General features: G+C 37.6%; 1 protein-coding gene across 1 annotated transcript; it reads right to left on the reverse strand.

The window, feature by feature from the left end:
- Positions 1-12,689: 12,689 nt before the first annotated feature.
- Positions 12,690-12,950, reverse strand: LOC133765570 (small ribosomal subunit protein eS27-like). The gene has a single exon (XM_062199118.1). The coding sequence runs from the start codon at positions 12,942-12,944 to the stop codon at positions 12,690-12,692; it is 255 nt and encodes an 84-aa protein (XP_062055102.1). The 5' UTR covers positions 12,945-12,950.
- Positions 12,951-16,567: the final 3,617 nt, after the last annotated feature.

Raw genomic sequence — 16,567 nt, forward strand, 5'->3', positions numbered from 1 at the left:
CTGTACAAATAATTGCTTGATGATGCAGTATTTTCACAATGGGGAGAAGTACTCCCAGATCACTTGACCAGTTAAGGATATTACTGATTTTTATAATGTTCTTTATTATAGATTTGGGTGTCATTATTTTTTCTTCTGTTTCTAGAATTTCCTCTATTTCTTTGTAGATTTCTTGAGGGCAGGGACAGTGTCTCATTTATGTTCACAATGTCTAACAATACTTTCCATGTGGAAGGTGTTCAGTAAATATCTGCTAGACCAATCAATAAAACATCATTAATCTAATCATTAAAACATGCTGTGCATATTTGAACTTTGTATCAGTGTTTACCATAAATCACTTATGGAAGTTGTATCAATCTCATTTGTTTAATGAGTTAATGATGATTTGAATTATAGAACTACAGTATTCTGAGATATGCACAAATTTAAAAAGAGCTTTATTTTGTCTCTTCCTTCCTAATTTGTACCTTTTTTTTTTATAATTCCCATCTTTTCTCTTTTATTGGTCATATCCAAATAATCCCTAGACTGAGGAAGGAGCACCTTTAGGTCTTCCTTGTCTTGTCCTTGTTTCAAACTGATCACCAAGTTCAATCAACTGACTTTCTGCATGTCTTTGAGTCCTGTGTCTCTATTTCCATAGCTACTGCTTTCATTCAGATGCATCATTGTATTTACTGTACAGACAAATATAAGCAGCTACAAGTGCTCCTCCTTGCTCAAGGGAAGTTATGAGCTCTGGGGTGAGTGCTGTCCCTAGAGCCACCTAAACTCAATGCACTGCCAACCTCTGTTTAATGGCTGTGATGTCTCTGGCGTGTTTCTTCTGTTTTTGTTGTATTTTATTTTTAATGGCTAACTAATAGCTGCACAAGTATAAGGAAGGGGTACAATGTGATATGTCACTGTGATATATACACTGTGAAACTCTCTAAGTTTCCGTTCCTTTGATTCCAAAACAAGGAATGCAACTATTTCCTCATATAATATAGAATAATTATGTTAAAAGTTATCTAAAAGTTGTTAAATGAAAAAAAAAAGAACTCTCATACAGAAAGCCAGTGAGATATTTTCATTTTCTCCCTTTCTTATTTTCTGCCTTTCCTATATTTTCCATGGCAGAAATTCCCTAAAAACACATTTTTAAATTGTTGTTCTCTAGCCATCTATATCTGTAGCCTTTAATGTGTGCATCTCATATTACATATAACTTTGTACATATTTCTCTTTTGCATTATTTGTGCTCTCTCTCTCTCTCTCTCTCTCTATATATATATATATATATATTTGTCTATCTCCATTATTGACTCAACCTTTGTTGTTATTCCAAACATGACTGTGAGTAATTGGATGTACCTCATAACTCTTTTTTTTAACTTTTATTTAATGAATATAAATTTCCAAAGTACAGCTTTTAGATTACAATGGCTCCTCCCCCCATAACTTCCCTCCCACCCACAACCCTCCCCTTTCCCGCTCCCTCTCCCCTTCCATTCACATCAAGATTCATTTTCAATTCTCTTTATATACAGAAGATCAGTTTAGTATATATTAAGTAAAGATTTCAACAATTTGCCCTCACATAGCAATACAAAGTGAAAAATACTGTTGGAGTACTAGTTATAGCATTAAGTCACAATGTACAGCACATTAAGGACAGAGATCCTACATGATATATTTTTTTAAAAAATTGATTAATTTTCTATGCAATTTCCAATTTAACACCAAGTTTTTTTTTTCATTTTCAATTATCTTTATATACAGAAGATCGATTCAGTATATACTAAGTAAAGATTTCATCAGTTTGCACCCACACAGAAACACAAGGTGTAAAAATACTGCTTCAGTACTAGTTATAGCATCACTGCACATTAGACAACACATTAAGGACAGATCCCACATGAGGAGTAAGTACACAGTGACTGCTGTTGTTGATTTAACAATTTAACACTCTTGTTTATGGCGTCAGTAACCTCCCTAGGCTCTAGTCATGAGTTGCCAAGGCTATGGAAGACTTTTGAGTTCGCCGACTTCGATCTTACTCCAACAGGGTCATAGTCAAAGTGGAAGTTCTGTCCTCCCTTCAGAGAAAGGTACCTCCTTCTTTGATGGCCCTGTTCTTTCCACTGGGATCTCATTTGCGAGATCTTTCATTTAGGTCTTCTTTTTTTTTTTTTTTCCAGAGTGTCTTGGCTATCCATGCCTAAAATACTCTCATGGGCTCTTGAGCCAGATCCGAATGCCTTAAGGGCTGATTCTGAGGCCGGAGTGTTGTTTAGGACGTCTGCCATTCTATGAGTCTGCTGTGTATCCCACTTCCCATGTTGGATCCTTCTCTCCCTTTTTGGTTCTATCAGTTAGTATTAGCAGACACTAGGATTGTTTGTGTGATCCCTTTGACTCTTAGACCTATCAGTGTGATCAATTGTGAACTGAAGGTGATCACTTGGACTAGTGGGATGGCATTGGTACATGCCACCTTGATGGGATTGTATTGGAGTTCCCTGGCACATTTCTAACTCCATCATTTGGGGCAAGTCTGATTGAGCATGCCCCAAATTGTACATCTCCTCCCTCTCTTTTTCCCACTCTTATATTTAATAGGGATCACTTTTCAGTTAAAATTTAAACACCTAAGAATAATTGTGTGTTAATTACAGAGTTCAACCACTAGTACTAGAAAAAAAAATACTAAAATGGATAAAGATTTACATTGTACATCAACAGTCAGGACAAGAGCTGATCAAGTCACTGTTTTTCTTTCAGTAATCATATTCTTCGAGGTTCTACTATATGCTAGGAATGACAGAGAAAGGCAAAAGAGTCTCCAAGTAAACTGATACACAGGCTGAGCAACTTAGCCATTTCACAGTTTATAGTGTACACACTACAAATATGTTCATGTGACTCTTTTTAATTTTTTTTTCTTATTTTAAAAGCAGACTGAGAGAAAGGGAGGAAAAGAGAAAGAGATTTTCCCTCCACTGGTTCACTCCCCAAATGGCTGCAACGACCAGGGCTGGGCCAGGCCAAAACCAGGAGCCAGGAGCTTCTTCTGGTTCTCCCATGTAGGTACAGGGAGCCAGTGATTTGGGCCATTTCCCACTGCTTTCCTAGGTACATTAGCAGGGAGCTGGATCAGAGGTGGAGCAACCTGGGGCTCCAACTAGCACCCATATAGGATGCTGGTGTCACAGGGGGTAGCATAATCTGTTGCAATACAATGCCATCCCTGATCATGTAACTCTGAAGGCAGACTTTTTTTCTACTTCATCAGGTAGATTTCAGACACAAAAGTTATACATGGAAAAATTATATATTTGACTGAGTCCTAGTATCTCATGTTATAAAAACTTTGCATGATTCTTTGTATTAGTTGCTTACATGCTAAAACATCGCAAGTTAGAAACGATATTTGCACATGAGTTGTTTGATATGGATAGTGGAAGAGCAAGACATGCTAGTGAGAAAATAAGATATCCTGGTAATTTAGAAATGCAAGGGATATGCAATAAGCATGTCTAAGAAATAATGATAATTTAGCACTACGTAACAATTCTTGGTAATTTTAATAAATGGTAATGTATACTTATATAAATTAATAATTCACCAGAGATTTATTAAAATGTACCATATACCATATACCCTGATATAAACTCTTTTATTAACTTGAATTTTACAAATAAAAATTGTGAAACAGTAAAATGAGTTCCCGTATACCTCTCATTTCATTTCTCCATTAAAAATTTGTTTTAGTATGTTTCTCATAATTAATGAACCACATCCAGCTCCTATTTTTTTTAAAACTAACCCCTTTTATCTCCCCTATCCTAGTAATCAGCATTCTGTATTCAGATTGAGTTTTTTTTTTTTTTTTTAATTTTAGCTCACACATACAAGGGGGAATATGCAGTATTTGTCTTTCTGTATCTGGCTTATTTCATTCAATATGATGCCCTTCACCTCTAGACATTTTGTTGTAAATTCTATTTTATACTATTTAATATTCCTTATGGCTATTTAATATTTTATATCTATTTGCTATTCTATTTTGTGTAGATTCACCATATTTTCTTTTTTCTGTTTTTTTTTTTTTTTTTTTAAACAGGCAGAGTGGACAGTGAGAGAGAGAAGCAGAGAGAAAGGTCTTCCTTTGCCGTTGGTTCACCCTCCAATGGCCACCCACGGCCGGCGCACTGCGCTGATCTGAAGCCAGGAGCCAGGTGCTTCTCCTGGTCTCCCATGGGGTGCAGGGCCCAAGCACTTGGGCCATCCTCCACTGCACTCCCTGGCCACAGCAGAGAGCTGGCCTGGAAGAGGGGCAACCGGGACAGAATCCAGCGCCCTGACAGGGACTAGAACCCGGTGTGTCGGCGCCACCAGGTGGAGGATTAGCTTGTTGAGCTGCAGCGCCGGCCACCATATTTTCTTTATCCATTCATCTGATGATGGACACTTTAATTAATTCCATATTTTGGCTACTGTGGTCAGTGCTACGATAAATGTGGTGGTGCGGGTGTCTCTTTCATACAATGTATTCATGTCTTTCGGATATATACTCAGTACTGGGATTGCTGGATCATATGGCAATTCTATTTCTCATTTTCTAAGAAATCTCTGTATCAGTTTTCACCATAGCTGCACTAGTTTACATTCTCACCAGCAGTGTATCAGTGTTCCTCTTTCCCTATATTCTTGCCAGCATTTGCTGCTGTCTTTTGAGTAATAATAACTGTTCTGACAGAGTTGATAACTCATTGTGGTTTAGATTTGCATTACCTTGATGGCTATTGATGTTGAGCATTTTTCACATATTTGGCCCTTTGTACTTCTTCTTTTGTGAACCACTTAGATCTTGCCCATTTCTTAGCTGTATTGTGTGCTTTTGTTGTTGAGTTTTTTGAGTTGCTGATATATTGTAGATATGAATCATGTTGGATAAATAACTTGGAAATATTTTCTTTTGTTCTGTTGGATGTCTCTTCACTCTACTGATTGCCTCCTTTGCTGTGCAGAGACTTCTGAGATTGATATAATCTCATTTGTCTAGTTTTGCTTTTGTTGCCTGTGTTTTTAGGCTTATGCGGACTATTAAGACAGAGTTCTATCCTAAATGAGTTAACTAATAAGCATCACCACAGTGAAATTTATTAGTCTAAAAAGACTGATTAATGTGGTGCTTTGGGAGAAATGAAGATGCATTCTCAGGGGAGGTGACACTGGTCTTTCAGCAAAAAATGCATAGATTTTCAACAGGCAAGACAGGGAATGGTTTATCAGTTTAATTTACATGAACTAAATGTGCCAACACTTGTGGCATCAACATCATCACCATTTTCAATGTTATCATCATCTGATTCACTTATTACTTTTATTCCAGTGATTTCTGTAATTTTTCTGCACTTTAGTGTACCAAGAAGGACTTAAAAACTTTTTGTATGTTTTTAAGTGTCATATACATTTTTTAGTTTAGTTTTGTGCACTTGAAGAGGGTTTGAACATTTTACAATTGCTTCTAGAAGGTTTGCTTTTTTTAACTTAAAATTGAAATCTTTGAATTTGAATTCTTATTTGAATATTTGAATTCTTATTTGAGAGTATATGAGTTCAAAAATTTTGTTTATGCTTTAAATTTTTTTTTAAATATATGTATTTGGAAGGCAGTTACAGAGAGAAAAAGAGAGAGAGAGGAGAGAGAGAGGAACGAGAGAGGAGAGAGAGAGAGAGGGAGAGAGAGGTTCACTCCCCAAGTAGCCCTTTGGCCTGGTGGTAAGGACGTTGTTTGGGGTGCTGCATCACATAAATCAGAGGCTGGATTCCAGTCCTGCCTCTACTCATGATTACAGCTTCTTGTTAACTCAGACCCAGGAGGAAGAAGCAGTGATGTTTCAGGTTGTTGGTTACCTGCCAGCCCCATGGGAGACCTGCATTGAATTCCCAGCTCCTAGCTTCAAGCTGGCTTAGCCTTTGACTGTTGAGGGCATTTGAAAAGTGAACCAATAGATGGAAGTTCTGGCTCTATTTCCCTGCTTCTGAAAAAAAGAAAAAAAAAAAACCGGAAAAAAAATTAAAACTAGATCATTTTGTACACAGTATTATCGGCTTATTATATTTATTTATTTATTTATTTATTTTTGACAGGCAGAGTTAGACAGTGAGAGAGAGAGACAGAGAGAAAGGTTTTCCTTCCATTGGTTCACCCCCCGAAATGACTGCTACGGCTGGCGCACTGCGCCGATCCAAAGCCAGGAGCCAGGTGCTTCCTCCTGGTCTTCCATGTGGGTGCAGGGCCCAAGCACTTGGGCCATCCTCCACTGCCTTCCCGGGCCACAGCAGAGAGCTTGACTTGAAGAGGAGCAACCTGGACAGAATCTGGCGTCCCAACTGGGACTAGAACCCGGGGTGCCAGTGCCACAGATGGAGGATTAGCCTAGTGAGCTACAGCGCTGGCTGGCTTATTATTTAAATTTGTTTACAGAAAGCAATAGATTATAATGTACATTTAGAATTCATACACTGCGTATATTTTATAAACAGTTTTAAAAATTATAAATTAAAGAATCATATCTATGCATCAATTTTTAATAAAATAAAAGATATTCAATTTAAGAATTTATATTAATCAGTATCCTCTAGTATTTGATTGTTTTAAGGTTGCCATTTCCAATGTATTAAACTTTTCAGCTTTAAAAATATTAATATTTTAAAATACTAAATAATATTTTACTGTGTATTTAATTATAGCTTTGTTTTGCTGCCCATAGAATTTTACATAAATATCATCTATAGTTATTTATTTCCAGTAAAACTTGCCATTCTCCTGCTCTGGAATGTAAACAAACAAGCCAGAAAAGAGTGAAGGAGAAAAAGAAAAGGAAAAATGCATCTTCAGTGTACTTAGACATAGGGAGCAGCATTTGAAAGCCCACACATGAAGCAACTTGTTAGTTTAGAGAATAAGCAAGAAAATGACTAGCAGACTGGAACCTTTCCTGACAGAACAATGCGTGGATGAGCTGAGGCCATTAGTCTCTGAAAGAAAGCTGGTCCCATTACTAGTAATTACAGTTCATCACCAGCAATTGTGTTGACCAAGATATAGATCAAGCACAGGAACTCACTTAACAGGACTAGTGAGGGTAGTGGAGGATGAAGAAAGCCTGATTGAGCTCAGCAAGCCATTGAGTCACCTGAGCAGAGGTGTCTTTGCAGTCCCAGCTCACACCCAACCCATAGCACAGTGGGTAATAGTTTCTTGCCTGTCCTGTGACATAATAGCATGGTGCCCGTGCTTTTTAATCTTTGCTGCTCAAAATGTGGTATGAGATCCAGCTGAATTGGCATCATCTTGGGGTTTGTTAGATATTTAGATCCCTAGACCCCATTACAGAACCAGGGAGCCATGATCTGCAGAGTAACAAGTGCCCAGCGTGATTCCTGTGCACCTTACGTTTGCAGAATACTGGAATTCTCAAACAAGGAGTGCCTTCGACTTAATTGTGATGTGGCCTCACATCTATCCAGCACAGCTTCTTACAGAGGGACAAGCTACTATAACTTGCACTCCAATTTATTATAAAAGTAACATGTTTGGAATGAGAAAGCCGTTTTTTCTTGTGTTTCTTTAATTTGAGATGGCATGAATTCTCACACAAGTCGGGTAGGATGGCCTTTGGGAAGGAAGAGGTGGGCCAGGTCTGTGTAAACAGTACAGCCTGCAAAGCCTTTCATTAAATTAAAGCACGTCTGTTTGTGTTGCAGCACTGGCTTCCAAGAGGCCAATGTATGCCTCACAGATGATACTCATTTTTACAGCTGCCCAGAGGTAAGCAGCATCACGGTCCCTCTTCACTCATGTGGGCAAAGCGTCCAAATCCTGCAAAAGTTAAGTAATTCGGGCAGCTCATTCAGTGAAAGTTTTGAGAACAACAACAACAACAAAACCCACTATTTCCTGTCATTCCATGTAATGCTTTACTTTCCGTGAATGCAAAAGTCTGTTGTAATGTACTAGACACCTTCATTGATAACTGAATTGCAGACAAATTAGATTTGACCTCGTATATTTTGGGGAGTTGTTCTCTGTATTAAAAGTAATTTTGCTAAGTGTTGTTAAAGAGTACAAGATATACATGTACATATGTTAGTGCAAATGGAAAAGGAAGGGAGAAAGGGGTCTCCCACAAATAAAGACTTTGTCTATTCTAGTTACTTTACAATCGCTATCCTGGTTGTTTCTGACAGTATGACAAAAGTCCTTATTCTTGCCTTTCCAATGTGGAAATTGAAGCCCAAAAAGGGCAAGTAATTGATTTGCCTTACAGAGTAAGTACAAGGGGCTGCATGCAGATGATTTCTCTCTGAAAGGAAGACGAGCTGATTATTACACCAGAGTGGCCTGCTCACAGTGCTCAGTGAGGATCGCTGCACACACTGTGTACTTCTGCAAAGTGGTATCTGTTACTCAGCTAAACTACAAAAGTACTAGGCTTTACACCAATTATACTTACATTAATTCCTTTTCTTATGCCTTCTATTCTGTTTTTTCCTCCTTCCATGGCCCAATATTTTAAATTCTCAGGTCTGCTATTGCTTGCTTGTTTTATATCCATGTGTCTCCACAATGTTATTACTCAATGAATTAATTTGCACATTGCTTACTGAAGATTTACCTGTTTGTATTTTCTACCTTTATCTATTTTTTAAAAGTTATTCCTGAGGTTACTAATTACCTTATTTATTTAATTTGTTTATGTTCATATCATTTGTTTCCAAAAACTCCAATGGGTATGTCAAACTCCCATTTAATAATAATGTTCCAAAGTGCCCGAACTCTATGTATTCAACATTTTTCCCTTGAGGTAGCCCCTTCATGCTCCCTGCACTCTTGCTAAAGCTTGATTATTTCCTCTGAAGTCCTGTGTGGAACTTAGGATCCCTGGGCCTCCTCTCCCAATCCACAGTGCTGGATTTCCTGTGTTCGGAATCTGATGTTTCTCTCTTTCTTGATTGACCTATCATGTTGTGAAAGTACATCCTGTAATAGTTCCCTAAGAAGTATTATTTAGGAAGTGTTATGAATCTTTGCATGTCTTGGACCCGTTACAACATTCAGTTGGTATGTTTAGCTGGTATTCTAGTTACATATTGCTGTGTAACGCAGCATCCCCAAATTTAGTGACTGTGCAACACCTCACTCCAAAATTTAGTGGCAATAATATCCATTTTATTACATTCTCAAATTTTATGGGTCAGGAATCTGAGTAGGGCACGGTGTGTGTGCCATGTCTCTGCTCCACAGTGTCTAAGACTTGAGCTAAGCAAATTCACATGGCTGAGAAAGAGTCAGATGGCAGGGCTGGGATCCTTTGGAATCTTGGTTCTCAGATCTGATCCTAGATTGGGTTCAGCTGAGGGTGTGAAGGGGTGTGACTACAAGGGACCTCTCTGTGAGGCTTGAGTTTTCTTACAGCATAGGAAATTCAAGGCTCTACAACACATTTTATAACCATGATAGCTAAATATAAAACTCTAGATTTAAAATTCATTATTTTCACTTTGAAATTTGAACAACTCAAGGCAAATATCTCATCTGGCAGTGAATGATTTTCAGTTTTATCTTTTCTTTTTTCATTTTCTTTTGTCATTTTAATTTTTTAAGTTTTGGCATAAGTTCTAACCTTTTGTTAGCCTTGTAATGGTTTCAAAATTTTAAATAAAATTTAATTAAAAATTTTTAAAATTTTATTTATTTCAAAGTCAGACACAGAGAGAAAAAAGAGGGGAGGGGGGAGAGAGATTTAAACAGAGACAGATAGACAATCAGACAGAAAGAGATCTCCCATGTGCTAGTTCATTCTCCAAATGCCTGCCACAGCAGGGGCTGGGCCAGGCTGAAGCCAGGAGCCAGGAACCCAGTTCAGGTCTCTTATGTGGATAGCAGAGACACCACTGCTTGAGGCATCACCTGCTGCCACTCAGAGTGTGCACTAGCAGGAAGCTGGAATCAGAAACAGAGACTGAACTCAAACCCAGGCACTCTGATATGGGGTGTAGGTGTCCCAGGGAGCATCTTAACCAAGAGACCAAACACTTTGACTTGATCTTCTAATTATTGTATCTCTCTCTTCCAGTAATGCATGTTTTTTATTGTTTTGTTCAAGTTTGTAGATTTCCTCAACTTTATACAAAGGCTCTGATATAGTCTGAATATTTATGTCCTCTCAAAATTCATATATTGAAATCTAATCCTTAACGGGATAATATTAGAAGATGGGAGCTTTGGCAGGACTTTGATATCAATGCCCTTATAAAAGAGAACCAGGAGCTAACTGACCCCTTCTGCTATGTGAGGACACAGCTAGATTGTGTCATCTACAGGGAAGGAAGCCCACACCAGACGTCGAATCTGCTGACACTTGATCTTGAATTTCACAGCCTCTAAAACTGGGAGAAATAAAGTTATCTTGTTTATAAACTAACAAGTTTACAGTATTTTTAAATATCAACCTGAAAGATCTAAGACATTCTTCAACATTTAAAAATATTTCATTTCTAATATGCAGGAACCTAATTTTGTTCTTTTGATTTCATTTCAATATATTCTATGGAGACAGTGGGAGATAAACATGTTTTGCTCTTAGGAATAGTCTTAAATATTGTAACAATACCCTCAAAATCCTACAGACTTAGTACCATAAATGTTCATCCTGCTCACATTATAGTCTAGTGGGGAGATGTGGAGTACAAGGGACCACCATGTAGTCATTATGGATTCGCAATACCTTTCAACAGGATGCTTCTCTATTTCCCAGACTCTGAAACCTTCTGGACTATCTATGAATTATGGTGGGAAGTAAGTCCAGATGGAGGAGTTACCTATCACATTCACACAGGTGGCTATAACTAAATTCAAGGGAGGCTCAGAACGATAGTCTAGCTGTGTCCCTATGAAGACACATATGTCTCTGCTGGAAGATTATTTACCTGCTGTCATTTGATCACTAGTCTTTAATATATGCTCTTTCCAAAGTACACTCATTAAGTAGAACATAGAGGAAAAGGTAGCTCAATTTCTCATTTTTCCATATAATATATTATTTAGGGGAGATATATATATATACACACACACATAGACAATCTAATTTATGATAACCGCCATGTTGAAAACTTGATATAAAACTGAAGAAATATTTCCTTGACATAATTGGTAAAAGTAATCTTCTCTTTTAAAAATTATTTATTTGAAAGGTAAAGCAATAGAGAGACAGACAAAGAAATCTTCCTTCTGCTAGTTTACTCCCTAAATGCCCACAACAGCCAGGACTGAAAACAAGGATCCAGGAACTAGTCTGGATTCCTACTTGGGTGGCAGGGACCCAAGTACTTGAGCCATCACCTACTGCCTCCCAGAGTGTGTATTAGCAAGAAATTGGATTGTAAGCAGAGCCAGGATTTGAATATGGATGCAGATATCACAAACTGTATCAAAGTAATCTAATTTTGCATCATCTGACTATAATTTTCACTTCTGTGAAATAAGAGTTGTTCTTAGTACTCTTGTACTTATGCACTTTGTGGATAATATAGAAATAATTCTCTACCTAGGGTATTCTTTTCATAGCTCGGTAGTAAGGTGAAATGGAAATGACAGGAACAAAACATTTGTCATGGAGCCAGCATTGTGGCTCAGTGAGTAAAGACACTGCCTATGATATAGGCATCCCATATGAGCACTGGCTGCTCTGCTTCTGATCCAGGTCCCTGCTCATGTGCCTGGGAAGGCAACAGAAGATAGGTCAAGTTCATGGGCCCCTGCCAGCCAACGGGGGAGACCTGGACAGAGTTTGAGGCTCCTGGTTTTGGCCTGACCAAGTCCTGGATGTTGCAGCCATTTGGAGTGTGGACAGTAGATAGAAGATCTCTTTCTGTTTCTGTTCCTCCTCTCTTCTTCTCTTCGTGTCACATTACCATTCACAAATAAATTTTTAAAAACCTCGCTTTTTTTTTTGTTTTAAAGACAAAACAATTATTAAGGACAGAAATGGAGAAAACAAAATTAGTCTTCTTTTTTTTGTTCCCTACAGGGTTGGCTTCAAGTCATTAGTTCTACTGCCCAAAACTCAGAGCAGGCTATCCAAATGGTTGTTTTGCATGTATTTCACCTACCGTGGGTCCTCTAGCTCCAACTGAGTGTGAGTTTTAATGCTAAGTACTATCATTTTCAACTTTTCTCTCTGGTAAGTGGGTATGATTGACTTTGCATTTTATTGAGTAGCTAATTCCACAATCAGTTAAGTCTCATCCTATGGAAATCCATGTTTACACATGTCTGGCTGCAGAAGTTTTGTGTTTATTTATTTTTTTTAATTAAAATAGGTGTTTAATTGTGTTATAAATACTGTCAGTTCTCAATACTAAGAAAACATAAACATTTATAAAGCATTCCATTTCTTTTTAAAGTCAAAATCTCTTAATGAGCTTAGGTGGATAAAAATGTTCCCAATGGATTTTTTTCAAGTACTTGGCCACTTACTTGCCCCAAGTGACTCTAGTATTCCACTCTTCTGGTTGTCCCTGAATACTTGAGGCAGTAAATTCCTAGCAGTTAAACAAGACAATAAACAGGTTATATCCAAAACATGTTTATTGGGAAGGTTTCCCACTCATCTTGGTTCAGGCTGTTTTTAGTGCTGCTTCCTTCTGAAGGAACTTCCTTCTGTAAACCTTGCTTTTCCTCCTGTAGGCTGGCAGAGGACAGTGGAGCAGCCAGCCCACAAAACCACCATTTGTGCATGGCTAAAAACCATGGTGATTGTGTAGCATCCTGGGCACTTCACATCCACGTAGCAGGAATTGGGGCTCTGTACCATGTGCTTCTTCTTGTGTTTCCTCTCCTCCATTTCTGGAGAGGGATGAAGCAGATCCTTTGTGAGAGGCATGTTTACGTGGGTAGGTGATCACTGCTGGAAAACAAGTGTGTGTTATGTAACTAAAGTTAACAATCTGCTCATGTGTACAACTTTTTTTAAATAAATGACTTTTTTTTTCTACATGATAAGTGGTCTTTCCCTTAGTGCCAGTATCACTCCCTGAGAGAAAGCTCAATGTTTGGATAGGCAATAACCTTTCTGTTTTTCTTTTTCTTTTCGTCTGCCAATTCTCAAAAACTGTTCCAAGTTTCCAAAATGTTCCAAGCATGAAAACCCAGTTACAGAGTAGAACAAATAATGTGTGGAGAGCATATTCCGCTTCCTACGGAGGTGGGACCAGACCGCATAGCCAGAAGCTATAAGTAAATACAAATATTTTAACATTTCTATCACTGAAATTTATATTAAAAATCATAATATGTTAAATACTTAAAATGCTATTTTCTCTCTAAAATTGTTCAATTAAGTCTATGTTCAAGGGTACATCATATGTATTACTGTGACAGTACTTTGGAAATATTTCTAAACCAAGTGAAAAAAAAAAAAACAGTAGTGAAAAGGCACCCTTAGACATGGGGGTAGTAAAAACTCTGAACTTTTGTACAGCTAGACTTATTTTCTCTGCCATAGCGTTTCATCCGTATTTAGTGATTGATGGTACAGAATTTGGGTGATCAAATTACTTGTCTTATCTTCCCAACATATCAACTGGAGTAGCAATCTTTCAGAAATTTTCCTCTAGACTAGTTGAGGTCAAAATTTCTGTTTGAACCTATGGAATCCTACTTTAATGTGTCAGCAGGTGAGAAAAAGTTGATCAGTTAATTGTATAGGTTCTGCTCTATGTGGAATGTTGGGAAATTCTTGTATTTCTAACATAATGCCATTGTTTCCTTTTAAGAAAAGTGATATAACTAAAATCTTCATCCTTTAGTCTCCTTTAAAACAGGACATATTCTTATATATGAGACCTTGAAATTAAACATAAATCCCACAAATAATAAATCATTAGGACACAAATTAGAATCCATAATAAAGAACTACTTGCTAAAATTTCCCAGTTGTGAAAAATGTAGACACAAAGATTTCCATGAAAAATTTTTGATTGAAAGTGGGAGATCTGAGCCCATTTGCTGATGTTTTCTCCATCATCCTGTACCAAAATTGCCACTTATGTGAAAAAGATTTTAATTGTGAAATATATTTCATCAGTATTTTTGTCAATATCTCCCTAGTTTCTTTGAAAACTTTGCAATATCTACTCTAAATTCTTCAAATTTCTCTTTCTCATAATTCTTTATCATTGCCTTAACTATGTTGATTTTTGTTAAAAAACAGATTACTCTTCAGGTTGAAATTGCTGATAATTGACTCTTGCTTAACCTACAAAAATAATAATTCCATGTGGTTCAATCTAAATTTTGGTAACTCAAATTTCTGAGTTTTTTTTTTTTTTGTTGTTGTTGTTAATTTATTTGAAAGGTAGATACACAGAGAGAGAGAAGGAAAGACAGAGAGAATCAGATCTTTCATCTGCTGGTTCACTGACCAGATGGTTTCAATGGCCTGCTGGCTCACTCTCCAAACAGCTGCAATGGCTGGGAATGAGCTACACCACAGCCAGATCTGGGAGCTTCCTCCAGGTCTCCCATGTAGGTTGCATGGGTCCAAGTACTTGGTCCATCTTCTTCTGTTTTTGCAGATGCATTTACAGGGAGCTGGATTGGAAGTGGAGCAGCCAATACACCAACTGGTTCCCATATGGGATGTTAGCATTGCAGGCAATGGCTTTACCTGCTGCACCAAAATGTTGTCCCCAGTGAAGTATTTTTTTTAATCGTAGATTTCTCAACCATCAAAGTTAATTGCTCACAATTAAACATATTGTCAGTTCTAAATCTCTTGTGTCTCAAATTATTAACTCATTTCCCAAATGCAGCCAACACTTCTAAATGGTCAAATTACAATGTTATCTATTCTGAATTCTACTTCTCTTTGCTCAGTATAGCTTTTTTAAAAAAATATTTATTTATTTGAAATGCAGAGAGGTAGAGGCAGAGAGAGAGAGAAAGAGAGAGGTCTTGACTTAGACCATCTTCTATTGCTTTCCCAGGCACAGCAGAGAGCTGGATCGGAGGTGGAGCAGCTGGGACTCAAATCAGCGCACATATGGGGTGCCAGAACTGCAGGCAGGGGCTTTCCCCGCTACTCCACAGCTCCAACTCCTCATTTTAACACATTGACATTGCTTTAGGAACTGTTAACCCCTCCGATGTGTTCACACCTTGGCAGTCCTACTTTTCTCTTTATCTCTCTTCATGGCTTCTCCTTGCTACACAAGGCACTTAAAAAAAAATCATGGAAAAATGGAATTAAATGATAAGGTTTTATGTTTTGTTTTGTTTTGTTTTGTTTTGGTGCAAGCATTTTTTTGAGATCCATGCATCATTTTCTCAGAATACACTTCTTCCATGAGCTTTTTAAATAACTCATGCATTTTAACTGTGTATCTTCCCTAAGTTGGATCCATCCTCTTTTGCCTTTAGTTTTTCTTCTTTGGAGCAGCCATATATGATAATTGTATTGATGATTGCTATGGTCTGTGTTGTCTTACCCTACATAAACATTAAAGATCTTACCCTCCATACCTTATGGAGAGACAAAATTTGGAGATGGAACTTTTAAATAGGCGAGGAAGTTAAAATCAGGCTATTGGGGTGGCCCTAATCCAACATGATTGGTGTCCTTACAAGAAAAGGAAATTTGGGCACACAGAGAGACACCAGGAATATACTCTCACTGAGGAAAGACCACATGAAGACATAGGGAAGATGGCCATCTGCGAACCACAAGGGAAAAAACCTTTGAGGAAACCAATCCTGCCAGTACCTTCATTTTGGTCTTCTAGCCTCCGGAGTTGGGAGAAAAGAAGTTTCTGTTGCTCAAACCACTCAGACTGTGCTATTTTGTTTTTGCAGCCCTAATAAATCAACATAAGAATCTGCATCTTTCCCACTTTACTGCTGCTATGGAACAGGAGTTCCTAGTAGATAGTTTGTAATAAACAAATTGTTTATTGTAACTCCACTGCCTGGGGGAAATTTATATACATGAATCTGTTGTATTGAGGCTCTTAATGCACATATGTTATTAAAGGCTCAGATTTTCAGCAGTAAGGAAATGTTTGACTCAGTGGTTCACAATCAGATTGACTTGTTTATAGGAATTGTTCTTTTTTTCATTGCTTGATGCCTCATAACACCCTGTGAAACACACTTTGGAATGCGCCAGTCCATGTCTCCCATTATAGCTGCTAACTATGTTTCCATGTGTACATCTCTACCTGTTTAATATACCTGGATATAATTATTTTCCTTGGAAATTTTGTTCATTTTGATTTCTCTATTCCTGCTACCTTGGTTCCTCTATTATATGTGCTAATTTCTTACATAGTTTTCTTTGTTTCCCATAGTGAATGGATAAAATGGTCTACTAGTTCTTCTTTACATGTTTATTCCTTTATAGTTTATCATGGCTTGTTGAGATTTTGGTCATAAATCTCTACATGTTCTTATCTTTAGTTTCTCTTCATTAAGGCTAATCATACTACAAGATGTTATCAGGCTCAAATT

The sequence above is a fragment of the Lepus europaeus genome, chromosome 8 (genome assembly GCF_033115175.1).
Source record: "Lepus europaeus isolate LE1 chromosome 8, mLepTim1.pri, whole genome shotgun sequence".
Lineage (NCBI taxonomy): Eukaryota > Metazoa > Chordata > Mammalia > Lagomorpha > Leporidae > Lepus > Lepus europaeus.